At 42.8% G+C, this 27,858-nt stretch overlaps 4 protein-coding genes across 10 annotated transcripts; 2 read left to right on the forward strand and 2 right to left on the reverse strand.

The window, feature by feature from the left end:
• The first annotated feature begins 5,065 nt into the window (after positions 1 to 5,065).
• Positions 5,066 to 14,193, forward strand: LOC108603680 (bumetanide-sensitive sodium-(potassium)-chloride cotransporter). Its single transcript, XM_017992683.1, has 10 exons — positions 5,066 to 5,502; positions 7,949 to 8,042; positions 10,777 to 11,164; positions 11,224 to 11,457; positions 11,515 to 12,566; positions 12,625 to 12,866; positions 12,926 to 13,368; positions 13,422 to 13,533; positions 13,592 to 13,865; positions 13,925 to 14,193. Exons 1-10 carry the CDS (start codon positions 5,222 to 5,224, stop codon positions 14,039 to 14,041), a joined length of 3,237 nt encoding a protein of 1,078 aa, XP_017848172.1. The 5' UTR covers positions 5,066 to 5,221; the 3' UTR covers positions 14,042 to 14,193.
• An 87-nt stretch (positions 14,194 to 14,280) lies between these two features.
• On the reverse strand, positions 14,281 to 18,161 carry LOC108603681 (SURP and G-patch domain-containing protein 1). Of its 4 annotated transcripts, none has more exons than XM_017992684.1 (7): positions 17,460 to 18,081; positions 16,731 to 17,401; positions 16,409 to 16,535; positions 15,377 to 15,858; positions 14,755 to 15,313; positions 14,563 to 14,692; positions 14,281 to 14,498 (listed from the first exon to the last, which is right to left on the reverse strand). In XM_017992684.1, the coding sequence occupies exons 1-7, from the start codon at positions 17,999 to 18,001 to the stop codon at positions 14,472 to 14,474; spliced, it is 2,538 nt and encodes an 845-aa protein (XP_017848173.1). In that variant the 5' UTR covers positions 18,002 to 18,081; the 3' UTR covers positions 14,281 to 14,471. The 4 variants fall into 4 exon arrangements, with proteins under 4 accessions (XP_017848173.1, XP_017848177.1, XP_017848175.1 ...); XM_017992686.2 differs by lacking the exon at positions 14,281 to 14,498 and adding an exon at positions 18,144 to 18,160 and having other exon boundaries at positions 14,610 to 14,692; positions 14,746 to 15,313; positions 17,460 to 18,066; XM_017992688.1 differs by lacking the exons at positions 16,409 to 16,535; positions 16,731 to 17,401; positions 17,460 to 18,081 and adding an exon at positions 15,930 to 16,111.
• Positions 18,162 to 18,333: 172 nt separating this feature from the next.
• Positions 18,334 to 27,711, reverse strand: LOC108603831 (biotin--protein ligase). Of its 4 annotated transcripts, none has more exons than XM_017992971.1 (12): positions 27,323 to 27,711; positions 26,909 to 27,240; positions 26,838 to 26,850; positions 25,803 to 26,623; positions 25,587 to 25,738; positions 24,872 to 25,010; positions 24,599 to 24,808; positions 24,354 to 24,539; positions 24,145 to 24,294; positions 23,919 to 24,062; positions 18,859 to 19,190; positions 18,334 to 18,805 (listed from the first exon to the last, which is right to left on the reverse strand). In XM_017992971.1, the coding sequence occupies exons 1-12, from the start codon at positions 27,462 to 27,464 to the stop codon at positions 18,628 to 18,630; spliced, it is 2,799 nt and encodes a 932-aa protein (XP_017848460.1). In that variant the 5' UTR covers positions 27,465 to 27,711; the 3' UTR covers positions 18,334 to 18,627. The 4 variants fall into 4 exon arrangements, with proteins under 4 accessions (XP_017848460.1, XP_017848459.1, XP_017848458.1 ...); XM_017992970.1 differs by having other exon boundaries at positions 24,872 to 25,028; XM_017992969.1 differs by having other exon boundaries at positions 26,694 to 26,850.
• Positions 19,438 to 23,799, forward strand: LOC108603830 (kinase suppressor of Ras 1). Its single transcript, XM_017992967.1, has one exon. It carries the CDS (start codon positions 19,686 to 19,688, stop codon positions 22,845 to 22,847), a length of 3,162 nt encoding a protein of 1,053 aa, XP_017848456.1. The 5' UTR covers positions 19,438 to 19,685; the 3' UTR covers positions 22,848 to 23,799.
• Positions 27,712 to 27,858: the final 147 nt, after the last annotated feature.

The following is a 27,858-nucleotide window of genomic DNA, read 5'->3' on the forward strand; positions in this document are numbered from 1 at the left end:
AACTAAAACGAGCAACTGAAATTAACAAATGTAATAAGAATTTTAAATGTTTTGAATGTGCAACTATTTATGCCAAAAATCAATAAATATTTACGAAACATATGCACAACTATTTAATAACTTAATTTGTCAGCAATGTACATTTGTTCAGTGTAAATATTCGTTGTAGAACTATTTGCATATTTATAGATTTGTGTACCCCCCTCTTTCGCTGCTTGTAAATCCAAACATTTATGGCTGATTGACAAGCTAAATGAAAATTGTTTTCGCTTTGGCCTGTAATGATGATTGATGTCTTGATTAATTTGTTTGCAATTTTGCAGTTTTGCTGCCGATTGAGCGTTAACGGAAGTGAGTGCGAAGAAAAGCCTTCAAAAGAAAATGCTCGCGCTCTCAAGACTCTCATTTATTTTATAGAATAGCCAACACTACTCGCTGTGCTATCAGTTTGCAGCTATTACTGTTGTATAAATCGTTATCTAGCCAATCCATAAATAGTCTAACAATGGCCTTGCTGTTGACCCAGTCTGCACCAGATTTAATTAGTTACACTTATGCAAGCAACAAACATGCGCCGCCGAGTCAAGAGTCCTTTAGTCGACTGCAGATACCAGCTAGCCAGCTATCATATAGTCATAAATTGTTTATACGACGCGGCCACTCAGAGCGCAGCCTAAGACCTTTGTTTACCGTTATGGCAGTCAAGTTGACCCCTTTACGAAAGAGCTGCAGCTTGTAAACTGGTTTTCAAAAGCGTTCTTGGCCAAAGATGTGCCAAGAGTTCAATGTAACATATATAAAAATAAATAAATGCAGCTCACAGAGTTTCCCAACACGTGCTGGGACTGACTAAGTGACTAAATTTGCGGATATATTTGTAGCTATTGTCTAAAAATGTTAAATTAATATAATTAGTGCAATTAAACATTTGATTCTAAACAGTTTTTTGCAATTGTCACACTACAACGACAGCCAGCCATGCAGCTCATCCAGCTCAAAGCCGGCCAAGCAACCTTCCAAAACATTCAACCAGACCAGCCGGCGCTAAGCGAGTTGTAACCGCCCCAAAGCGGTTCGAATCAGTCAGAGACTCCCCGCCCTATTAATGACTGAGCTGGGAGCTGCTGCTGCTGCTGCTTCGTTAGCCGTTTTACAAAAGCAACAACAACATTATTCAAATGAAATGAATTAACGCTGTGAGTTGAGCGCAGCCAGCTAAAAAAAAAAAATCCCCGACAGGCGCCAAGTCCAAGCAACAGATTTCAATGCAAGAGCGACTGAAATGCAAATGATTGCAACACTTAATAGCAGTTAAAAGCAAGAGAATTTTAACTGCAGAAAATATGTTTTATCCTTGGACTTGTGCTAAATACTTTGTCACAAAGTATGCTATGAGTTCTAACCGGTAAGGCGCTGCTTTAAAACGTGTTAAGTTCTAATTCATATGACACGCAGCTACGTAATATTAATAGCAAGTAAATAATAATTTCCGGTCAACAACAACATAGCAAGCAACTTGCTTTGAAAGAAAACACAAGTTCTTTGTGTTAGACTGACATTGACATTGGAATTCCACACTTTTCATTTCATTGTCACTGCCAAAAAAAAAAAAAAAAAAAAACAGAGTGAAACGTTTTGTTGGCCAGAGGCTAAAAGGGTTAGAGTAAGGGCCAAGGGGCCACAATGCTATATAGAAAAATCTAGTCGGCGTTGACAGCCACAACTGTTTGGTCTCGTTCCGTTTCGTTACGTTCTTTATTCAATCGCTTAACACGCAACAAGATATAAGTGGCTGGGTAAACAACTGTTGATTACTTGCCCAATACCAAAGCGAGTCGAACCCAAGACCAGACCGGGCGCAATTGATGTGCAGTCGTAACCCAGAGACCAAACAAAGTGAGCCACAAGTCACACGCAACAATTAACAAAAGACAAAGGCTCTGACAGGCGTCCAGCGGGCAAAGAGACGAGAGCGAAAGCGATTGTATCTAGATACTTGCCGATTTCTGCGGATTGTTCGCAACGCCTCGACCAGCAAGCGCTAAATTAAAACCTTTTTAAAGTGGTACAAAGCAGTTAATTCAATTAATAATCAAGTGTCAAATATTTTTCCAGCATACCCCAAAGTCGCAGCCAATTGCTGGGTGACATCCTCAGCCTCCCCTCCCCCACCCCCATGCAATGCAACCTGCTTTGCAATACTCGATCAGCCTTATTGTCATTGGCATTATTAATTAGCAGTTACACATTTGTGTTGTAAAACAATCAATTTGTCTGTTTCACGAACTGTGTGTCTATCAATTAGACACCAAGTCTTGCCTGTCCTAGGTGTTAATCGCTGCATCGATCGCGACATCTACGAACTCAATCAAACCGCTTGCAACAAGTTCACATTGGGCAGCAATAAGTTTACCAAGCGCACTATCAAAAGAAGTGGGTTAACCCAATTCAAGGTTGCCTCAGTCAATGCCAGGTATTATCTCAAAAGACTTATCTTAACAACACTCTAGATTCTATATCAACTATAATGCCGCATCAACAATAAACAAAAAACAAATCAAAGTATTCACAGCTTAGTTAAAGTTTTATAATTCCAGCGTCATAAACAAATAAAATGTATTTCTTTCCAAAAACTGCATGACTCATGTCCTGGTCGATCATTTTGACAACGCTATAAGAATTTAGTGTATATACACACTCATCAGCGTTAAATGTTTATTGCTCGCACATTTATAAACATTACTTTTGTTATACAATCAATAAAAGAAATTATACTATAAACAAATGTGTTAACTGTTAATAATTGGCTTGAAGAATTGCCCAAATAAGCGTACAAGTGTGAATTAGATACACAATAAAAACGCAATAAATTTATTATTTATTGTAATAAGCAAATTTATGCCCTTTAGCGTATAATTGTATAATTAATACTATGCAGCGAGTGTACTATTGGAAATGCAACTGTCATTAGCAATTTATAGTATCTAATTTAGTTACAACAATAATAACAACAACAACAAGTTGTTTAAACTTATTGCTGATACAATTGTAAAGATAATTAATAACACAAGCGCAAATGTTAATTATTTACGTATTATGTGTATTTGGTTTTAGCAAAAAAAAAGAACAAAAAACGAGTTTTACTCATGCGCAGGTGAATCAATTTAGCCGTAACGAAGTGGGGAACTCTATTCTCAAATATTTCATATGCCAGAATTTGTAGCATGCTATATAATTAGATTTTAATTTATTCAGTGAACTGGTATTTCCATTTGTTTAATCAACAGTGCGTATGCGCAATATATTTAGCCATTCATTCTATAAGCGCTTGCAGATTAACTGAAGCCTAATGTGTTAAGAGCCACTTTGATAGTTTTTATAGTTTACTTCCCTAAATACAGCGGCGCATGCACTGAACTTATTTAAAATGATAAGATACGAAAATACACGGAATCTGCTTAGAAACCAAAAGAGTGCAAGGCAAACACGATAAGATCTAATGGCGATTAGCAAAGTGAGCGACTAGTGATTTAACAGAATTGTTATAAACAATCGAAAGCTCAAGATCACTTGGGTTCGTCAACCTTATGTAAACAGCAGTAAGCAAGCAGTACTAGCGTTTAATCAAAACAAGTTATTAGATTTACATGTGCGGTAACAAAACAATAATGGAAAAGGGTTCAGAACTTGTTTCGCTTTCGAAAGAATAATCATCCATGACGTAAGAGAGCAGCATGCGCTGGCGGCAGCTATGAAGTTATGCGGGTGCCGAGTTCAAAAGAAAGAGAAAATGTGGCCACGAGTATAACAAACAGGCCAGAGGCTGATTGTTAACGGCTAAACTGTCAACGTGTTTTATTCTTTGCGCGACAAGACTTAACGTCGCTTCGTCTGAGAAACGAATGCGAATGTAAGCGAAGAGAGTTACTTTCCAACATAAACACACACACAGGCTCACACACACACACACATGTTAACATATATGTAAATATGTGAATAAATACAGTTGTATGTTTGCTTAATAGCAGCAGCAGCAACTCTTTGCTGTTTCCGCAGCACATTCATTCATACAAACGTAAGTGTTTCTCTCTGTGTATGCGTGTGTGTCTGTGTGTAAACTGCCTTTTGGCTACGCCAGCCAATCAAACCAGATAAAACCGATTTTAATTCGATTAAAGAGGTTTTCGCTACGCTCTTTGGCCAGATTGTGACTGTTGTTGTTGCGGTTTGTTGTTGTTGCTTTGATCCGAGCTATAAAGATGTTAAGAGTGTTTGTGAGTAGTACAAGTATTTGTCTCGCATTGTTATGAATTAAGTAAACAAAATAAACAAGCTAATAGCAGCGTGAAGCAAATCAAAGAGGAAAACGCAAACCAAACTTGGCACAAAGTGCGTGAGCAGCAATTAGTTAGATCCTATGACAAAATGGCGCTACAATTAGTACAATTAGCAAAGCGCCTAAAATACCAAGAAAATACCGCACAGCAACAGTGCGCAGCTCAAGCTGCCAAAGGACCCTTGAGGGTCAACGCTGTTAATGCTAATAACATTGCCAGCTACTGTAATGTTTACTTAAGTTGAATTTGTTTTGCTGCGAGAATTGCAAGCAGCTGAGAGAGCGCGGCAGCTGCCAAGTGAACTCTGCTGCGCGCGTGTGTGTGTGTGAGAGAGCGCAGCAGCAGCAGCAGCAGGGCAAACACTTGTTGAAAACTCACCACACTCACGCACGCACACAAGCGCGCATTGCGCTTATACGTATAGCGCGCGTGTGTGTGTGTGATAATGAAGCCAAAGCCGCAGCAGCAGCAAACAGTCAGAATGGTGTCCATAATCAAGCGAAGAAAATAAAAACCATAATAATCGTGCGGCAAACACTTGACAACGTTCACACTGAGCGCGACAGCCAGTGCGTCAAGTTGTAAGTTGTAAGCGACGCGTCGCCGCGGCATTTTGTTATACGTTAAACGTTAGTGCGAGAGCGCGTTTCAAATATAAATATATAACGCACATAACAATTTAATATACATATATATATATATATGCATAAACATTGGCTTTGAGTGTTAAACGCAGTTCAAACGTCGTCAAGTGAACACAGCGAGCGGCTACGCTACGGCTTCGTTATATTAAAGGACCTGCTGTCCAGTCGCGTGTTATGCAAATGTGTTAACTTTATAGCCCCAGTGTTGCACCATAATTGACAAATTTAAAGCCACGCGCCATGGCAGATCGTTTTCAAATCTCAAAAGTTAATGGCAGTGCCAGTGTAAATGCCGCCTTTGATGCAGAGCCCGGCATGGCCAACGGCGACAGTCAGACAAACAATGGGCCAGCCACAATTAACACGGATGGCAATCACGCCGCCCACGATAATCATCTGCAGCCCAAGCCAGCCGAGGCGGGCGAAAATCGACGCACCTCACGCCTATCCTTTCGCGGCTTTGGCCAATTCCTGCGTAAATCGGATGCCGAACGCAAGTTCAGTCTGGCGCAGCTCACAAAGTAAGCAATTAAGTCTAAAATTTAAATGAATCACGTTTCAAGAATTCTTTGTTAGCTTATTTCTATATCAAATGCAGGCGTTACTGTTGCAAATTATATAAATTATTATAAACAAGCGTATACATTCTTTGATTTTTTTTATATGCCTATACCAATATATTTAAAATAAAAACAGCTTAGTTCTTCACGCTTTGTGATCTTCAGCCAAAGTGAAAACTAGTTTTGCCTGTGTGAATTGCTTTTTGGAAAATGATATAATTATTTCCCCACATAGTGCTATTGTTAATGCTTATATGATCTCACTTAAGTACACATGCTATATTCTAATCACTAAAGTAACTAACGAGCAAATTATATTTCGAACTACAAGCGTTCCCTTATGCTAATTAGTCGCCTGCAGTTTTTATTTTATTAATATTTTCCAGTAATGATGCAGCAATTACAATTAAAAATATTCAATTTTTTTGCTACTTTAATTACAGTTTTCAATTGTAAAATTCCCTAGCTGCTATTTTTCGAGTCTGACAAATTCAAAATTAAATTCGTATTTGTTGTCATAAACCTGAAAATCGTATAATGACGTTCCATAAAACAAACAGGAACGGCAATCGGCACACAACAAAATTTACATTTAAAACAATAAAATGGCCTTGCTAAATACAACAATAAATATTTGCCAAAAATAAATACAGAGAATGTAAAAAACGAAAGCATCTATTTAATTTGTGTGTTTAGCTGTGAAGAAGGTTAGCAGCTTATTTTTATTGTAATCACGTTTTTTAAACAACAACATGCCAAATGTAAAATACAAATTGCAATTGTTTTGTTTTGTTTAATAAATATGAGGAGCAGCTGATGAGTTAGCAAAGCCAACAAACTTGACAAGCCTGAAATTCAATCTAAATTCATTCACTTACTCTAATCGATTTCAAAGGTGAACAACAACAACAGCAGCAGCTTTAATTGCTATGCATAAATTAATAGAATTTTTATTTGGAATATTCAAGTTGCAAATATGTGTGAAAAGCTTAAGCAGCTGACAACGGTGACATCAAGTCGACCCTAAGGCCAAGATCAGATTAATCAAGACCATAACACTTGCTGAATTAACTATATTGAAAAAACAGAAAAATTACATATCGTGCAAGAAATTAAATTCAATTAAACGCAGACGCCCAAAAAATAAATTGTGTAAGCGTTTAGTAGCTGAATCATTAAAATTCAATTTAACAAATTTGACAAGTTACATCAGCGTTCGATTTCAAAGTCGAGTCGATGAATAAGTGCTATTGGCATCGATTTATTGGCTTTGCAGTTCGTAGAGCCAAACAATTTGTGCCCCACAAAACTCTCAACTAGATGGGTTTGTTTTGATTCGGTTCTGCAGCAATAAGAGTTTGCAGTCGAGTTCATGAAAATTGACTTGTGTGTCAACAATAAATTAGTCATTGACCATTTCTCGTGAGTTGAGTGTGATATCACACAGCGCAAGGAACGAGAATTCAATTGAACAGACACCAAGCTGCAAGACAGAGCGAGAAAGAGAGAGCGAGACGAACATCTCTCGCTCTCTGGAGCTGCGATCGGCTGCAGTTGTGCAACTAAATTATACCAGCTAAATCTCAACGTAACCGCCGCACAGCCAATATATCGTAGATCAATACACACACACCAACACACAGACACACGCACAGTTGCAACATGCAACATGAAATTGTTTATAAATGCATGTAGAGCTCTCAAGTGTCCAGCTTGCTGTCAGCTGTATGTTCAATTTATTTCAAACTAAGCAATGTTATTTTAACCTATGGCAAGTGCTTTTGATTTGCCACGCCATTTAGCGTTTTATAGCTTAACTAATAAGCACGTAAAATATATAACAAATCTCGTATATTTAATTTGGCAAACAAATAGCGGTGTGTGTACCCAAAAGTATGCAATGAAAACTACATAATCCATAAGTTTAACTCTTAAGTGCAATTGATGACGTCACATTGTCTCTTTGTGCGTTCTCTGCGTTTAAATCAAAATCAATTTTTGTCTTGCTGCTACTGCTGGCGCTTTCATTGCCAATCAGTAAATATAGATATACGTAATAAAAAATATGTAATGTAAAAAAAGTGTCTGCAATTCGCCTCACTGGACGCACAGCAGCAATCTCATCATTTTCATTTCGTTTGCGCAGACACAGAAATCGAATAATAAATAAAATTATGGCAAAAGTCAGCACGGCCTTCCCCTTGGGCACCTTGAGCAAATCGCTTTACTCAATTCTGTTGAAATCTCTAACGAGTGGGCACCCACTGGATATATTTGTGCCTCGAGTGCTGCAGACTACGGACATGTTGCCCGATACGCTGTTTGTGCTTTTGCCGTATCAGCCGTATATATTTTACACTCTACGGCTTGTAATTGATAATTAAACGCTTGTACTTACTTTTTACAGGGAAACGCTGCCGCGTTTGGACAACTATCGCATATCTATGCGCAATTTGAAGCGTCCGTCCATTGGTGAATTGCAGGGCGAGGCAGCAGATCAGGTAAGCTGCAAATGAAAATGTTAAAATGAAATTCATGTTGCGCATTTTGCAAATGTTAAATTCAAATGTTTTATAAAAATAAACACGAAATTTCAAAATATTTCAAGTGCTCGACAAATAAACAAGCAAATGCTACACACGTCGCCCTAATCCAATACAAATTATAACAAAGAACATGGAAACAAGAAATCAAAATCAAAAATTCTATTGCTTTAGCTTGTTACAGCTTCCATAAACGCTTGTGTGCAGCTGAAAAACAAAAACAAGAGCAAATTATATATTAATACACACCATAACAATAATACACACTTGTACTATGTGCATAATTTATTAATACGCCCCTGCTTTATTTATTTAGTTGAACAAATTTCACACTTCCCATGCGCGCAACATGACGTATACGCAATATGCTTGCACTTCAAATAAATCCCAATCAAAATGCCAAGCAATGACGTAGCCGAAAATAGTTTCAGCTATAAGTTTATCAGCAATGGTATTGGCATTGCCAAGGCCAGTGACCAGTAGCGCTCTTATCGTCTTCAATTAAGAAGAAACGCGGTAAGCGCGCACTCTGCGCTAAACTTTTAATGCTTATCGCCAAAGCAGTAAATTTTATATGCACCAGTCTGATGACAGCGTGAGGAATTGCTCTGATGTGAGTCCTGTGTATTATTTAATTAATACGCGACAACATGGCGTATGATAGATATCGTAAAAATAAAAACCAGCAGCTTAAAGCAACTTACTGCGCATTTAGTCAAATTCAAATGCACTAAAGTTCGCCAAGTGTTAACGGCTGCAATAAATGAGGATAAAACTCATTGCTTAAGCTTTGGCTGCATTCAATTTAAAGTTCAATGCATACAAAGTGTCTCGAGCGCATGTGTCTTGTAAGTTGACACCAACGACAGCCTTCGAAGCAAATTAATTGTCAACAAGACGCAGCACCACATGCAACACATTGTTTTAACTGCCTCACAAGCTGCCACAAGCCCCAGCCACAACAATAACAGTAACAATAACAACAGTAGCAGGGGCAGTAGTTCTATAGTCAACACCATTACAAATTTGAAAAATGAACAGCGGGTATCATTAAAATTGACAGCAAACAGCCGACAGATGGCGCTAACGCGTTCATCGATCGATGTGCGCTTCGCACTTATCATAAAAACAGTCAAAGCAAAGACGCAGCCCTCGCCGCACATGTGTGTGTGTGTGTGTGTGTGCATAGCCTGTCAAAAGTGCTGACAGTTTGTCAATGCGATAAGCGCACACTTTAAAAATTGTTTACAGGCTGCCTGCGAAGAATTCAAATATGTTAGCAACGCTAGAAAATTTAGTGCATAGCATTTGTTATTAACATTAACTTGACTTTTGCCCTGGGCTTTGCTTTCTCATTTGCAGCATAATCACATTTGAAGCTCAATTTAGTTTACTTCTAACCAAATTCAATTTTCATCTGCCAACAAACTTCTCTCACTCTTGCGCCTTGTGCGTGTTACATATACGCTCAGTATAAAAATAGTTTTGCTTGTGCCACGCTGCGTATGAGTATTGTGTTTACATCATCAGCATTGCCGACTACGGCGCATTTCTATTGCTGCCCGCCCGCGCGCACTTGCGCTTTGTGCTTGCCCTGCACTTGCCCCGGCCATTGTTGCAATTACATTTCTAATTTACAATTCATATCAAAAAGAGTCAGTTGATGCTATTTTTGCATTTCGAATTTTATAGATTCGTCTTTATGCGTTTTGCAGCTGTTTACTCAACGAATCGCAAACTAAAGAGCTGAGATTGTAAACAAGACCAACCGTTTGAATTGTTAACAAATTGAAAATCCAAAGCGTGCCAACAATTGAGCAATTTGCCACTTTTAATCTGTTGCATTGTCAAATTGCTGCCACACGACACTTCTGTGTGTGTGTATGACTCGCACACGTCGCAAATTTATAGCAAAAAAATAATAAAAATAATAACAAACGAAAACTTTTCCACGCTTGTGCAGGCGGCAAATGCGAAATGCGCCTCAAACTAAACTAAATTAAATTGCCCTGGTTACAAACGTGTCCAACTGTCAATGTGGATGTCCAGCTGATAGCTACGACGTGGGTGTGTTTGACTCTCCATGTGTGTGTGTGTGACTGTCTGTCTGCCGCCAAAAATGTGTAAACAATCAACATTAAGCAGCCACGGGGAGCAGTCGCTGCTCCAGCAGTGCCCCCCAGCTGCGTAGCTAAGCAACTGCCCTTGGGGTTGGTATTGAAAAAGCGTGTCCAAGTGTCCCACACACTAAGCCACATCCCCTATGCAAGTTCACTTACATTTTAAAGCCAACAACACTCAATTATGTGTGCAAACAATCAAGCGAAAGGATAAGCTCAACTAACGCAAAATACAAGAGCATACTGAAAAGTAAAGTCAGGCGCAGCCGACATTGCAAGACTCAGGCTTAAGAAGTGAGCAACCAATCCTTACTATTGCCTAAGTTAAACGATTGTTGCGGCAGGCTGTGCTCAATTTATCAATTGCTTGTGATAATTGGGAGCTGCTGATGTGCGATTTTTAGTATGGCCATAAACTGGGCGTTAATCACAAGCAATTGCTGTTAATTGCGTAGGCGCGCATGAGTTCAATAAATATTTGTTAAATGTTTACAAAAGTATTTAGTGAGTAATTCAATTGCTGTCTGATTTGGTTACTTACATTTCAATTTGCTTCATTTGCATGTTGACAGAGCATCACCATACCCGATGCCGCGGAACCGGAAGCAACCGGCGGCCACATCAAGCTGGGCTGGATTGTGGGCGTGCTCATACCATGCCTGCTCAACATTTGGGGCGTTATGCTGTTCCTGCGTCTCAGCTGGGTGGTGGCTGAGGCCGGTATTTTGTGGTCCTTAATTATAATCACCATCTCGGCGGTGGTCTGTGTAATTACGACGCTCTCGCTGTCGGCCATTAGCACCAACGGCGAGGTTAAAGGTGGTGGCGTCTACTTTATCATCTCCCGATCGCTGGGACCCGAGTTCGGCGCCTCGGTGGGCGTTGTGTTTGCCTTTGCCAATGCGGTGTCCGCCTCAATGAACACAATTGGTTTCTGCGAATCGCTCAATGTCCTGCTGCGTAAGTTCCAATCGCTAAACCGATCGATAACATATCGATAATTATGCTTTCTTTTGCAGGCACATATAAGGTGAATATAACTGGCAGTGAAATCAATGACATACGCGTGGTGGGCTCCGTGACCATATTGGTGCTCATCTTAATCTGCTGCGTGGGCATGGAGTGGGAGACCAAGGCGCAGAACTTTCTGATTGTAACCATTGTGCTGGCCATATTCAATTTTCTCATTGGCGCTGCCATTGGACCGCGCGGCGATGAAACTTTAATATCCAAAGGATTTGTGGGCTTCTCATGTAAGCAACCATAATAAAAATTAACAGATTTTGTTGCTCATCTGCTGCTGCTTACAGTTGACACTTTCAAGGAGAACTTTGGCTCGGACTACAGATACTCGGAGCGAGTGAATCACGATTTCTTCAGCGTGTTTGCCATCTTCTTTCCCAGCGTAACGGGCATACAGGCGGGCGCTAATATCTGTGGTGATCTTAAAGACGCCGGCGCTGCCATACCCAAGGGCACCTTCTGGTCACTGCTCATCTCGATGACGTCCTACGCGCTCTTTGTGCTCTTCGCTGGTGGCGCCGCAGTGCGTGACGCTTCTGGCATACCCGCTGATCTTGTCAATGGCACCATTGTGCCCTCCCAGCTGCCCTGCATGCAGAACAACACTTGCCAGTGGGGTCTGTTTAACTCCTACGAAATGATGCAGGAAATGTCGCTCTGGGGACCACTCATCTATGCCGGCTGCTTTGCGGCCACGCTGAGCACAGCGCTGACGAATCTATTGAGCGTGCCGCGTCTGGTGCAAGCTCTGGGCATTGATCAAATCTATCCCGGCTTGATATTCTTCTCCAAGCCTTATGGCAAGCATGGCGAACCTTATCGCGGCTATGTGCTAACCTTCTTCATATCCACGGGCTTTCTGCTCATTGGCGAGCTGAATCTGATTGCGCCGCTCATCTCCACCTTCTATTTGGCCAGTTATGCGCTCATCAACTTTTGCACATTCCATGCGGCGTTTGTCAAGCCGCTGGGCTGGCGTCCTACCTTCAAGTACTACAACGCCTGGATAAGTCTGTTTGGCTTCGCCATGTGCGTGGCCATTATGTTCCTCATCAACTATGTGGCTGCCATTATTACCTTTGGCATTATCTTTACGCTCTATCTGATTGTCATGTATCGCAAGCCGGACGCCAACTGGGGCTCCACCACACAGGCGCAGCAGTATAAGGCGGCGCTAACTGCGGTGCATCGGCTGCAGAATGTCTCCGATCATGTGAAGAACTATCATCCGCAGGTGCTGGTGCTGGCAGGTGATCCCAAGGCGCGTCCGCCGCTCATTGACTTTGGCTATCTGCTCACCAAAAACAACTCGCTCATGTTTGTGGGCAACATTATACCAGTGAGTAGCAATTACATGACTGCTAATACTAAAGCTAATTAACTTTTAATTGCTGCAGGTGCGCGTGGGCTATAAGAATCGCCAGAATCTCATTAAGGATGGCCAAAAGTTCTTGGACGCGCGCAAGATGAAAGCTTTCTACAATGTCATCGATGGCTTTAGCTTGGAGGATGGCATCAATGCGCTCATCAAGTCCACAGGCTTTGGTAAAATGTCACCCAACATTGTGCTGGTGGGCTACAAGCCCGACTGGAATCGCTGCCGCAAGGAGGAGGTGGAGAGCTACTTTGCCATATTGCAGTAAGTTAGAGAATTAGCAACTTGCTTAACTTGCAGTTTTAACTAAATTGAAATTGCAGCAACGCCTTTTCGCAGCGCATGGGCGTGGCCTTGCTGCGTCTGCCACATGGCCTGGACTTCTCGGAGCTCAGCCCTGAGGTGAATATGCCACCAACTGGTCTGGGCCACATGAACACAGCCAACGCACAAGGCTTCACCAATGAGCTGATGCCCGCAGCTAATGCTGCCTCCGAGCTGCTGCACATTGACTCCAACCTGAATCTAGCCAGCATGGACAATCCCAGTCCCAATGCTTCCTACACCATGCCGCAGCCTGCGCCCATGCCCAACATGCAGCGCAGCTCACGCAGCTACAAGGTGAACAACAGCGAGGCAGCTGCCATTACCTATCACACCAAAGGCGGCTCCGAGGTCCCACAGAATATACTGGATGCAGTCACTGTATTCACACGCAAACAGCCCAAGGGCACCATCGATGTCTTCTGGCTCTACGACGATGGCGGTAAGCGTAGAATTAAATAAACGTAGCTAAATATACAATATATATGTACTTAGGTCTTACCATTCTGTTGCCATATATTATATCAATGCGTTCGCATTGGCAAAACTGCAAGCTGCGCGTGTTCACCATGTGCCATGGCAAGGATGAAGAGCAGGAGGAGAAGAGGTAAGCGCTACTTGTTTATGCTATGAAGAATTCCAATACCAAGTTTATAATCTTGCAGCATGGCCAGTCTGCTAACCAAATTCCGCATCAAGTACTCAGAGCTCATAATGCTCAAGGGCGTCACGGAGCAGCCGCGTCACGACACAATGTTGAAGCACAAGCGTCTGATTGAGCCCTTCCGTCGCAGTGCACGCAATGAGTTCGGCATTACGGATGAGGAGCTGCACAGCATGGCGGAGAAGACGCAGCGCCAGCTGCGCATACACGAGCTAGTCGTTAAGCATTCGACCAATGCCTCGCTGGTGGTCATGTCGCTGCCCATGCCGCGCAAGGTGAGCACAATCCCACACAAACGGCAATTTCCTTACTCATTTGTATCTATTGCTTACAGGAGGCAATTTCCGCACCTCTCTACATGTCCTGGCTGGAGATGCTGACGTCAGACATGAAATGCCCAGTGGTCATGGCTCGCGGCAATCAAACGCCAGTGCTTACACTCTACTCTTAGATCTAAGACAGTTTTCCAGTTTCGAGTACAATTTAGTATTATTAGCTTGTAGGCGTTCAAGTTCCGCAAAGCCAAACTACTACACACAACTACAAACAACAACAATTACTATCCCCAAATATACAAGGAGAGTTATATCCAAGCAACTTGATAGGCCCTAGAGCATACATAGCTGTTAAGTCGCGATTACGAACTATGATGTCTAAATATATAAACTGTATACTTAATACAATTCAAAATACAGCTTGTGGCATTATTTTAATCATTCAGTTAACTTCAGCAAACTTCATTATGGGCCAGCAGTCAACGTGAGTATATGCATGTGTGTGTGTGTGTGGCTCGGTGAGTGTGTGTGGATGTGTAAATGGGTGAATATATAACTATAGATGCATTTTTAAGTAAATTTGGAGCTTAAATTTAAGGCTGCTTGCTAGTAATAGGCTCTACGTGGATTATTCTGCAACGAAATAAACATTCGAAATATTAGTCATTATTTTTTTGGAGTAGTCAGAGCAACTTACCAGTGGATTGGGTCGAAAGCGATAGGCCAACATCATGCGTTTGCGATAGGCATCGTATTCGTTGTCACAATCCCCTGGCTGCGCAGCGCTGACCACACCCAGACCCTGGTTGCCATCACGCTGCGGTGCTCTGCATAAATAATAGTATAAACATTAAAAACAACAATCTTGTTTATTTTGCACCTCACTCACTTGTTGACGGGCTCCACTATGCCGGCGCCGTCTTGACCCAGGCCTTGTCCCTCCTTCCAGCCCAGCTTTTGCAGCATTTGGAAGCCAATGTTGTCCTCTTTCAGTTTATATTCTTTATAATCGCTTAGATCAGGTTGTCTATTGTTCTTTTTGGCCTCATACTGCTCCATAAATTTCTTTAGCTCCTCGGGCGGCAAAAAGTCACCAATATGATGCTTGCCCTCGCTCTGTTTGGTTAGTGCATTCGCCCAGAGATGCGTTGCCTCCATTTCGGCCGTGCGCAACTTGTGCTCCCAGGTGCCGCCCTCTACATCCTCGTCGGAATCGTATTCATATTTGAATTTTCCACCACGCGCCAAGCGATCAATCTCTTGCCGCTTACGCATCATATCCTGATAGAGCAGATTGACTTTGTAGTGCTCCTCGCACTGCTTCCACTGCTCCTCCGTCAGCTGTGTGGAGCCATAGTTCAGACGCGCATACTGCAGCAGTGCTGGATCATTGCGTGTAACCGCTGTCAGCATGGGTTTGTTCTGGTTGCCAAAACTGCTGTTTACGCCTGGGAAAAGTTAAATATTATTGCTAGTGTTTATATTGATATAAATGATTGTATTCCACTTACCTGAGACGCTTGGCATTTGGTGCTCTTTTTCACCCCAGCGGCTTTTGCGTTCGCGTTTGCGTCGCATGCGCGACGACTCGCGATCGTCCTGATCCGGACTATTCGGATCGCCACCGGCAGCCAAAGCAGCTGCCTCCTCTTCCCGCTCCTGACGCTCCTCGTCGCTCAGTTCGTTGCGGCATTCAATGCGACGCTTTATATTGTCGCGATTACGATCCATCATGCCGCGCATGTATTCATCATCTGAATCGAAATCCGCATTAATAGCCGATTCTGGATCATATTTGTCTCCTGCCGAATCGCTGCTGTGTTGCTCATGTTGCTGCTGCCTCTCCTGCTGCTGCTGCTGCTGCTGCGGCTGCTGTTGCGCATTTGTTAGCTGTTGCTCCCGCTCTCGGAGTCGCGCGACTCGCTTTCGCTCGTAGTCAAAGATTTGTGCACGATAGTTTCGATATTGTTCGCAGTTTTTATCATAAAGAAACCTATATTAAAAATTTTGGAAGAAGAAGTGAAACGTCCAATGAAATGTGCTCAATTGCATTAAGAGTTATACAAAGACATTATATGAGTAACTGGCTTTTGACGCCCATTTAGTAGTAGTAGTGTATTTGCACAGAATCCTTCAGCTTACTCCTCCAGCGGGATGAAAGGTGACGGCAACTCGCGGCTTCTTTTTATTTTGCCCCTCCCAAACAAGAATATAAACAACAAAAAAACACTCACGAGCACTAACTACTTCAAAAAAGAAAACTTTTTACATAATTGCATCTATAAAAGAATTTTTAAAACAATAAGCACACTGTTTTAAAGTCTATGTACAATTCGAGCAAAAAATAAACAAATTTAAACAATTCCAAAGCGTATAAATTTATTACGAACTTTATGGTTTGATTCGATTTTGAAATGTTTTGCTCAGTTGTACACAAGCTAATCAATTCTTTAGCCCCATTCTATAAATTCGCAGCCCTAGTCTGTTCTAATTGTTTAAATGATATGTGCCCTAAACGTAAATATTAGCTGCTGCTGATTTACCACAAGGCCGGATGCAATTCGCTTCTATGCAAACGTATTTTATCTTCGTAATCTTCACCATTTTCGGCGACCAGTGCGATAAGGTTTTCTATGCATGTTGGCAATTGTATGCATGTTTCTGAAAAAACTACACAAATTGCTTTAAAATCGCGCTCAACGTTTTTGTAATTAAATATAAACATATTAAAATGGGGTGGATTGGTGGAGAGATGATGGGATGGGATGAGATATCGTGCTGGACTGGATAGTGGTCTCTGGATGGGTGTTTTGGGCAGAACAGAACAGAACGGACATCAACATATGTCAAGTGTACCATACACACCTTGAGGTGGTGGCGTCGACTGATGCTCTTGCTCCGCTTGCATCTGTTGCTCCTGTTCCTGCTGCTGTTGTTGTTCTTGTTCTTGTTGTAGCGCTTGCTGCGGCAACACTAAGGGCTCATCGGGTGGCGGCGGTGGCGGATGGGCTACAATCTCCGGCAGCAGACCCAATTGCTCCGGCATTTGTATCGCCTCCAAGTTGAGTTGAGGCTTTGGTATTGCATTCAAGTCGAAATCTTTGGGTGGCGGAATAGTGTTCAATTGATGCATAGCAGCTTCTACAGGCGGCATCTGTGGTCGCGTTGGTCCCAATTGCATATAAATTGGTGTTAAAAATGGCAGCTGAGGCGGTGGAGGCGGCGGCGGTGGCACCACTGCGCCAGGGTGCAACTGCATGGATAGATGTGGATGGCCATGGAAGAATGGTGGTCCCTGTGCTAACAGCGTTGGATTAAACGCAAACGGCGGAGGTGTAGGCGGTGGTCCAGAAGGCGCTAGCGCTGTGCTAAAGGCTAAATGCTGGCCCGCATTAGGTACGCCCATGTTGCCAGCCATGGATGTAGCAATTGCTACCGGTGCACTTGTGGTTATTGTGTTTACAGGCAGCTCTGGAATTGTTGGATTATCGTTCTCACCAGATGGCAGCTCTGGGGATGTGTTATCCTCATTGCCGCTGCAAGATATAATTTACATTTAAACAAGTGTTTTGTATGTATATAGCAACCACTTACCTTGGCACTAAATTAAGCATTGGCGGGGGCGGCGGTGGCTGCTCATGCTTCTCGAGTATTTTTTTAAAGTTTTCCAAAAATGAGCCGTCATTGCAAAAAGTATTTATCACTTTGGGCGGGGGCTGCTCCACACTGTGCTGTGGCAGCTGACGCTTTAGGTTGAAATTTATTTTACCCGTTTTCCCAGTAAAACTATTTAATGTCTTGGGCGTGCCATCGTCAGATTTTACTTTGACAGCTGGCACAGCTTGATCTATGCCTTTTGCCTCTATTTCTTGTCCATCGTTCGATTCTGGTGAATTCTGCGAAGGAGATTGCTCCTCATCATCCAATTCCTCCTCTGGGTCGTCAACAGCTGGCGGCAATGGCGCATCCATCGTTTTCAATTGTGCAGCCAATGTCTGTGCAGCAGCCACAGCCTTGGCAAGTTCAGATGTGCGCTGTTTCTCAAGTATTTCCAGCCGCTTTTTCGCAATAATCTCCTCCTGCTTGCTCATCTGTGCAAAGCGATCCACGCGATGATTACGCTGCGCCATTTTCATGTGCTTTTCCGTTGCTTTTATCAAAAATGCTTATATAAATCAATGGCTTGTGTGAGTTTTGTTCGCTGCAAATAAAAACTATGCAAATGAAAACAGTATGACCAGAGCTTTTTAAAAAGCTAAGCTGGCAACCCTGACGCACCGTCCTATTCGAATTTCCGAATTCCAATTGAAGAGTAGTTGCTCTCAAACTGGAGAGCCGTTTCTCTCAATCGATATTGAACTATTTTAAATTAACAGCAATATGTTGCTTTGAAAGCTTAAAACGAAACAAACATTACTTATACGTTTAGACATTCAATTCGGAGGACTTTATTAATTTCAATTTTCAAATAACACATATAGTTTCATAAATATTGACTTGTTAATCAAGAAAAACTGTTAATATAGTGACTCTGACTCAATGTAAACACTTATAAATTTTGGAATAACTAGCAAAACACCTTAATTTGGCAGTGTTATTAAAGATCGAAATAACATTTACTAATGTTCGATATTAAGTGTCACTTACAGTGAAATTCATTGCATATATAATTACCTAAATACACCTGGCGTTACAAACTGGAATTAGTAATATTAGTAGCACTCATATGCATGTAAATAAAGAAGTTTTTAAGTTTTTCTATCTAATGGTATTTGGGTACAATCAACCCTTTCAACATATCAAAGCTGTTACCATCCGGCTGTACCGTCTCGATCTCTCCACTGGCCAGTTTCACTTTCAAGAACCCATAGTCATCTATGCCAACAATTGTGGCATCCTTTTCCTCATCGTTTTTCAAGCAAATCCTCACAGATTGTTCACTAAAATAAAGATATTAATTGTATACATTTCATATACGAACTGTGAGCCTTACCCATGCAGCCAAAGATCGTAATATAAATTATAGAAGTAATCAAAATGGCCATTTTGCACAATGGCTAATATTCGTTCGATCTCGTTAAAGATGAATGCCATAAATTGTTCATACTTCAACTGAGGTAAATTAGCTGCTGGGTGGCGATTATTGTACTGCGTTATGACATCATTAATGCATACTGTAGGCTTCGAATTGTTGAGATTAATACCACTTCCAATGTTTACAATAGCTTGGGATCCTTGTAAAATGGTATTGACTACAAGTCCGCCGATTTTGTTGTTGCCGTTGGCTATAATATCGTTAGGCCATTTAAGCGCTATATCCAGAACCTATAAATATTAATTAATTGATTAATAAAGTCATTAATTATAAATTAAATTTCTACGAAGGATCCGCATCCGCCTTAAGTTGAACGATAAGCATCGATTCGATAGGCAGCAAACTCACGAAACCGATAAAATAACACACAGTGGTTCCAATATCAGACGAAAAAGGCAACAACTTAACATTCTCTGTTAAGAATTACATTTTTTTTCTTTTCGAATGTGTAGAGAAATTTCGTGCGTGCAACAACAACCGCAGCCGTCTGTCTGTCTGTCTTGCTAAAAAACTATAAAATTCAACGCGTTTAGTGCTTAACGGTAGTTGCCCGGTGGCCAGGATTAAAAATAAGTACGTGTGTATGCTGCAACTTCGATTGCAGGTGGGTGAAAACAGAATGCTCACCCAAGCTGTTGGACAACAAATGCTTTGTAAGTGGTGCGTCTGAAAAAATCAATCAGTTCTGTGCTGTTCGAAGAGAGGGCGGGGGGGCAACACACAATATGAGCAGCAGCGCCGCCGCCCAGCTGACTGCGCCGCCAGTCAGCAAAAACAATAGCGCAAACAGCAGCAACAATAATACGGCGGCCACTGCTAGCGAAAGCAATCTAATCATCATACAGGATATGATTGATCTCTCAGCCAACCACCTGGAGGGCCTGCGCACACAGTGCGCGACAAGCGCAACACTAACACAACAGGAGATACGCTGCCTGGAGTCCAAGCTAGTGAGATACTTCTCCGAGCTGCTGTTGACTAAGGCGCGTCTAAACGAACGTATACCCGCCAATGGACTGCTGCCACATCAGCAGGCCACTGGGAATGAACTGCGTCAATGGCTGCGCGTTGTGGGCCTTAGCCCAGAGTCTTTGAACGTGTGCTTGGCGAGCCTAACGACACTGGAGCAATCTCTGCAGTTAAGCGATGAGGATTTAAAACAATTGCTGACACAAAACCAGCCAAGTAACCAGCATGGCGAAGAACTGCGCCGCCTGACCAAAGCCATGCATAATTTGCGCAAATGCATGGAAACTCTGGAAAGCAACGGCGCCATTGCGCCCAGTTCCGATCCAGAGCAATGGCACTGGGACTCCTGGGATCGTCCCCATGCGCACCACATGCATCGCGGCAGCATTGGCAACATTGGCGCCAATCTGAACACTGCTTCCCCACGTGCCCACCATCGACAACATCAGCATGCTCACACCAACAGCAAGTCGAAAGGCAGCAATAACTCGACCTCCAGCTCACGCAGTGAACCTCAGAATCAGCAGCAGCAGCAGCAACATCAGCATCATAATTATCAGCAGCAGCCGCTGACAGGGTCACAGATGACTCTAACGCTGACACCTTCGCCACCCAACTCGCCCTTTACGCCCGCTTCAACTGCATCCAACAGCGGCACACCGCAGCGCAGTCGCAGCACTACAACTGCAGCCGGCGGCACACCGCCACCCGCCAAGAAGCATCAAACGCTCTTCATGCACAACAACACGTCCGCTGGGGCTGCCGACGCAGCTGGCTCGGAGCAGCCACCGCGGCCGCCGCGCAGTCGTTTGCCCACAGATCCCAGCCCGGATAGCCACAGCTCAGCCAGCAGTTCGGACAACTTTGTGGATTGTAGCAGCAACAGTAGCAGCTCCAATATACTGTTAGTACCGCCCTCCCCAGGCGTAGCCCAAGTTGGCATGGGCCATGCCATCAAGCATCGCTTTAGCAAATGGTACGGCTTCATGGCCACCTGCAAGCTGTGCCAAAAGCAAATGCTCAGTCATGGGCTCAAGTGCATAGACTGCAAGTACATTTGTCACAAGTCCTGCGCACAGCATGTGCCGCTGTCCTGCGGTCTGCCGCCCGAGTATATACACGAGTTTCGCCAGCAGACACAGGGCTGGGAGCATGTGGGCAGCAACAGCAGCAGCAAGGCCTCACCAGTGCCTAAGAAGAGCACGTTGGGCAAGCCACAGCTGCAGCAACAGCAACTGCATCATGGCGACAGTAGCTCGCCCAGCTCCAGCTGCAATAGCTCAACGCCTAGCAGCCCAGCGCTGTTTCAGCAACAGCAACTGCAGCAGCAGCAGCAACATCACCAACAGTTGCAAATTGCTACGCCCAATGCCCTGCAATTGAAGCCCAATCCAAGCCTAGCACACGCTCAACACCAGCAGCAGAGTCAATTCAACTTTCCCAATGTGACCATCACCAGCATAAGCACCAGCAATAGCAACACTAGTGCTGCCCAGACGCTCATCTCCAATGAGTCGAGCGCTGCAGCGAATGAAACACTGGCCAATGGCAATAACAATTGCAACAACGGTGGTGGCGGCAGCGGCAGCACCAGCAGCCACAGCAGCAGCAATAACGTGTGCAACAATAGCAGCAGCAACTCGAACAGCAACAACAACAGCAGCAGCAATAGCCACAGCAACATGAACTGCATTAACGGGCATTTGAGCTCGCTCATAAGCAGCCAGGCCTCAACGCATTCAGCCGCCTCGCAGGCCTCGCATGTCAGCAGCAGCAGCACTGCTACTTATACATCCAGCCTGGTCAACAGCGGCAGCTTTTTTCCGCGCAAGCTGAGCAATGCGGGCGTGGATAAGCGCACGCCCTTTACCAGCGAATTCACGGACACACACAAGTCGAACGATAGCGACAAGACGGTCTCGTTGTCGGGCAGCGCCAGCACGGACTCGGATCGCACGCCAGTGCGCCTTGATTCCACAGAGGATGGCGACTCGGGTCAGTGGCGTCAAAACTCCATATCGCTTAAGGAGTGGGATATACCATATGGCGATCTCCATTTGCTCGAACGCATTGGCCAGGGACGCTTTGGCACTGTGCATCGTGCGCTCTGGCATGGCGATGTGGCCGTCAAGCTGCTCAACGAGGATTATCTGCAGGATGAGCATATGCTGGAAACATTTCGCAGCGAAGTGGCCAATTTCAAAAAGACACGTCACGAGAATCTTGTGCTGTTCATGGGCGCCTGCATGAATCCGCCGTATCTGGCCATTGTCACATCGCTGTGCAAGGGCAACACCCTCTATACGTATATACATCAGCGACGTGAGAAGTTCGCCATGAATCGCACGCTGCTGATTGCTCAGCAGATAGCGCAGGGCATGGGTTATCTGCATGCGCGGGACATAATACACAAGGATCTGCGCACCAAGAACATATTCATTGAGAACGGCAAAGTGATCATCACGGACTTTGGACTCTTTAGCTCCACAAAGCTGCTGTACTGTGATATGGGCCTGGGCATACCGCACAATTGGCTCTGCTATCTGGCGCCGGAGCTAATACGCGCCCTCAAGCCGTATAAGCCAGCGGGCGAGTGTCTGGAGTTCAGCGCGCCATCGGATGTCTACTCGTTTGGCACTGTTTGGTATGAGCTCATATGCGGTGAGTTTACGTTTAAGGATCAGCCGGCAGAGTCGATCATTTGGCAGGTGGGTCGTGGCATGAAACAATCGCTGGCCAACCTGCAGTCTGGACGAGATGTCAAAGATCTGCTAATGCACTGTTGGGCATATGAAAAGGGGAACCGTCCGGACTTTGCCATCTTGCTACAACTGCTCGAGAATCTGCCAAAGAAACGCTTGGCGCGCAGTCCCTCACATCCTGTTAATCTGTCGCGTTCCGCTGAGTCTGTGTTCTAGGCGTACGCATACAAGCACACACACACACATACATACACACATACATGCATGTATGTATACACTATGCGTTACTTATACGTATGTATGTAAGCAGGCACAGTTTCTAATTAGTACAATTCCACGTTTTAAATTTAAGCAACCATACGTACATACACATACATATAAATATGTTAAACTCTAACTGTAATTAATTATTGTGCGTTTTAAAATGTCAAATGTGAAAGTCGCTCGCAAAAGCAATTGAGCGGGGCGGGAAGGGCGCGAGACAGGAAGAGAGCGAGAGAGAGCAAAGCTCATTTCCTCAGCCTTTTATGTTTTTAGTATGTACGCAACTCAACGACTCTCAACAGCAAAGTTCAAATAAGCATGTGTTACAACAACAAACAAATAAACAAATATTGTACATAATTATTAGAAAACAGGCAAACAAATAACGATTAAACTAATTACACACATACTAGTATGATGCGTATTGAATATCCAGGTTATAGCAATTTACATAAAAAATTACAAATTGTACAGGATTGTTAATGTTTAATTTACAAAAACGAAAAGACAAAATGTTTAAATGTTCATGAGCAAGAGCGTGCAAAAACTGAATTCTGAATATACTAATAGGGATAACACACATGCATATATTTACATGTATCAAATTGTATGTGAATGAGAAACAAACACTGTGGCAAATCTATATGTAAACGTAAATCAGGTGAGCAATTTTAAAATTGTTAATTATGTGTAAGGTGCAACAAACAAAAAATATTGAGACGTATATATAAATATACAAACTATATGTGAACAAATAATTATAATAGACATGCAAGCATTATGTATTGTTCAAATACATATACATATTTAGATAAAGAGTTGAATGCTAATTATATATACATACACGAGAAATGTCAAAATAAAAGCTATCACTTCAACCAAATCAATTATACAGAATTCATTTAAATTTGTTATAATAAAGCAATATTGCACAGGTATAATTGTAATATAAACAAAATACAAAAATAACACAACAAATGAGTTCTTATTTCCATAGATCAAAGATTCTTTTTCACAACTCACCCTATATTGTGGATGAGAACGTAGTGTGTTTACAATTGCGGCGCCAATAATATGTTGCAACAAAGGCAGACGCTGTGCCAGAGGCGTATCCATGCTAATGTGCAACTGTGTGGAGAACATGGCGCAGCCCAAAGGACTCAGCCACTGAAAGAAAAAAGAACAGCGTCAATAAGCAGGCAATACAATATTAAGGCAAGGAAGCCTATAAACTCCTGGTCTTGCTCACCTGATTATTATGGCGACCCATGCCTGCTGTCTGCTGCAGTGGCAGCACTACAATGCCATGCATTAGCTCCAGATCATTAATCAAATTCATCGAGCTGCTTATGACAGGCGCATAGATGACCAATCGACCAATGTGTTCCGTTTTTAAGCACTACAATATATAAAACGTTTTATTACAAGTTTTAAATATTTTCAACAGTGTATGCTTACGTCGAAATAATCCACAGTTGAGAAATCATCTGGGCAGGAATGTATTAGAATAGGCAAGAGATTTGTGCTTGCTGTTGGTGGCTTGTCATCTCGGCCACAGAATTTCAGCGTTAGCTTTGGTGTTACAATAACATTCTCGGAGCCACTGCAGCGGGAACCCAATTTTTCAAGCAACTCGAATTTAGACTAAAATACAAAGGTAATAGATTAAGCTACGTGAATGCAGAGCATACAGCTTAGCTCACCTCATGACGACCCAGGAAATATGCTTGCTTATAGACAATGCCAGCTCCAGGTGCTGCTCCAGCTGCAGTTTGTGTACTCTGCACATCCACATCCAAATACTTGCGCAATAGATGCGCAAAGATCTCCAGACGTGTGCGCTCATTTTGCTTCAAGATGGAGCACTTGACTTCGTCAAACTCAAACTCACTGGGACTGGTCTCCAAATGAACCTGAAGAATAATGTGGTTAATCAAAAATAAATATAAATTATATTTTTTAGCTGCTCTTGGTACCTGGGAGAATATAGCCTTGCCGCCACTTTGTAAGCTATTGGCCAGCACTATGCTGGGCGTGTTCCAAGTTTCCTCGCTGCCCAGTACTTGCACATCCAGTTTGTGATTATGGCCAATCAGATCTTTCATTTCCATGGACCTTGGACATACTAAAGCTCTAAGCGGTGTTCGTTTTGCGTTTTGATTTGGTTTTTGTTTGTTTGTTTAGTTGGTTGGCAGGATAATAATAGTGAGCACACACACATATAGAAGCACACAGGATATCAAGGAACAAACACAAAATGTAAAACAAATAAAGCAAGCAAAACAGTAAAAAATAAAAAAAACAGGTGGGGAAATCACATTATACAACAATCAGTTGTGCATAGGAAGTAGATAAATAAATGGTTATAATGTTAGAATATACATATATATGCATAGTTAGATAGGAATTAAAAAAGAAGTGAAACGATGTTTAAATACATTGATTCAAAGCAATTATTAAACCATAATTTGGATAGATATATTAACATTCAATATAGAGGTTACTAAATCATGCAATGTATATGACGCAATCTTCCCTTTACATTTAGTAAATGTATATACAAATTATTCGATGTTTCCATGCTTCAATCACAATATGTATTATTTATATGAAATTTCCAGTGGCCAGTTTAAATAATGCGCATGTGTGTGTATGTATGTAGCATAGCTACTTGGAGCTATTCAAACTTACGGATTTCGCGAATGCGTTGCAACGGTTGACTCTTCGCTATCAGAGGAGAAGTGTTTCTTTACCGGCGATGGCTGATAGCAGAAAATATGATGCATCATTTTTACACGCTGCCACTTGTCATAGGAGAACTGCACCAACTCGTGCTCTCGCACCTATGTACATAAATTATTAATAAATGATCATACAAAAATATACTAAGATAGTTATGAGCCTTACCTCCGCCGTGCGATAGTTGGGTAAAACGAAATGAAGTATATCAGAGCAGAGACTCAAAACCTTGCCACCATGTAGAAAGTAGTCCACAAGTATCTGTCCCACTGACGTTGATACAGAGCCACAGACTACCAGCAAAGCTGTCTGCTCCAGCCAAAATTTTTTAACAGCTTCTTGTGGCGTTAGTGCGTACACAGTGTACACATCACGTTCCAGCAGTTGTTCTAGAGTATTAATTACTGAATCCCGAGCGCTGCTACTGTCCGAGTAAACCAGCACATTCAACGGCTTGCTCTCGCCTAGGCTATCCTTGTTACGGCGCAATATGGGACGTGGTCGTGACCCAGAGGCACCTTGCGATGCTGACACTGGCGGTGGTGAAGTAGGAGCAACTGCAACAAACGTTTTGGTGGGAGTAGTTTTTCTTGGCGCTGGCGTTGACGGTGCAGCTATTGGTTTGTTACTATCCTCAGCTGGCTTTGGCTTTGCCTTTGAAGCAGCAATTTTTTCCAACTCGCTGGGCAGCGGCTTTATTGCCGTTACTTTGGCAGGAGACGTAGCCTTGGTGGTGGGCTCCACAACAGCTATTGCCTTAGTATTTCCAACAGGCGATTGCTCCATTGAACGCATTCCCAGCTTACTCTCGGTACGTTGCTTTTGCTGCTCAAACTCATTGGCTTGATGAGCCAGCACTCCCAATGCGCGCAAGTCCTCCAAGTGTTTTTGCCAGCTCTCTGCACCGATCTCAGCAGAATTACGCGACTGACGCTTAACATGATTAGTTAGCAATTCGAAAGGCTGCGGATTACCTTCACGCAACACAGCTGAAAGTTTGATTGAGATTAATTTTTGTATTCAACGTTTAAAATTTACGGATATTGAGGAGGGGCTTACACTCAATCCTTATCAGTGGCAACTTATCATTTATGCATAAATTATTTTGTAAAAATGTCATTATTAAAAGTTGAGTGAAATGTTGAACATCGGTTTCGATAAGTACTGCCAGGTGTGAATCTACCTTCCATGCTATAAGCTTACCGTAATCTTCCAGCTAGAAAAATTAGTCAATATGTTTATATGTTTTTATAGGTGTTTTTAACGCATCATACCCGCACAGCCAGAGTTTCCAACGAGTCCGCATCGCCTTGAGGCTCTAAGCGTGCCTCCAACAGCAATTGCAAATGCTGCTTTGAATCTGTTGATAAAGTTACTCTGGGCTGCAGCTTGTTGTCTGTTGGCGTCGTCACAGGGCTTAAGGTATCGGATGCATAGGCAAATGGCAACCAGCTGGGTGCAGCTGGAAAGCTAATCCAAGGCGTAATCTGCAATGTTTGAACTGGGTGCAAGCAGCAACCACGTTGGTTGCCATGTAACCACAAAATATCCGTTACCTTGGCCGCATTCCGATTCCCGCACAACTCAGAGCTAGCAAAGGTGGCATCTGTTGAAGCAGACAAGCCAATTGATTAGTCCCTTGATATACATACACACACACGCTCTTATCTTATTGGCAATCAACTTACCAAAACCATCCTCGCCACCTGGCTGTAGCGTATAAAATGCAATGCTTGCTGATTGCGCCAATTGTTCCGTAATCTTTTTACATGTTCTTTGAATGCGCCAGGACTGCACCAATGTGGCGCTCACGTAATACAGTGTTAACATTTTGGACTAGGTAGTGCAGCACGCAGCTTACGTTTATATTCATAAGTAACAATCGCACGCACAGCAACTAATGGAATAATCAACCATAGGCGCTTGAATAAAATCAATTTATGGTTTCGTAATTTTGAGCTCTTTCCATTTGCTGTTTTCACTACTGGAGCTTTATTCGTGCTTCCTTGCCAACTGTTTGACACAGTTTTTGCATTACGCTCCACCCTCACCGTTATTGTTGATTACCGCTCTTTCACTTTCGCGCAAGGCTTATCAAAACCAAAACAAACCGGCCGCCACCGATAAAAGTTGCCGTATAATATTGCATTATTCGCATGACGTGAATTATTTTAAACAATTTTATGCTTATTCTATGTAACTACGCGTATATTTTCTGCTGTGT

This window comes from Drosophila busckii, chromosome 3R, assembly GCF_011750605.1.
Source record: "Drosophila busckii strain San Diego stock center, stock number 13000-0081.31 chromosome 3R, ASM1175060v1, whole genome shotgun sequence".
NCBI lineage: Eukaryota > Metazoa > Arthropoda > Insecta > Diptera > Drosophilidae > Drosophila > Drosophila busckii.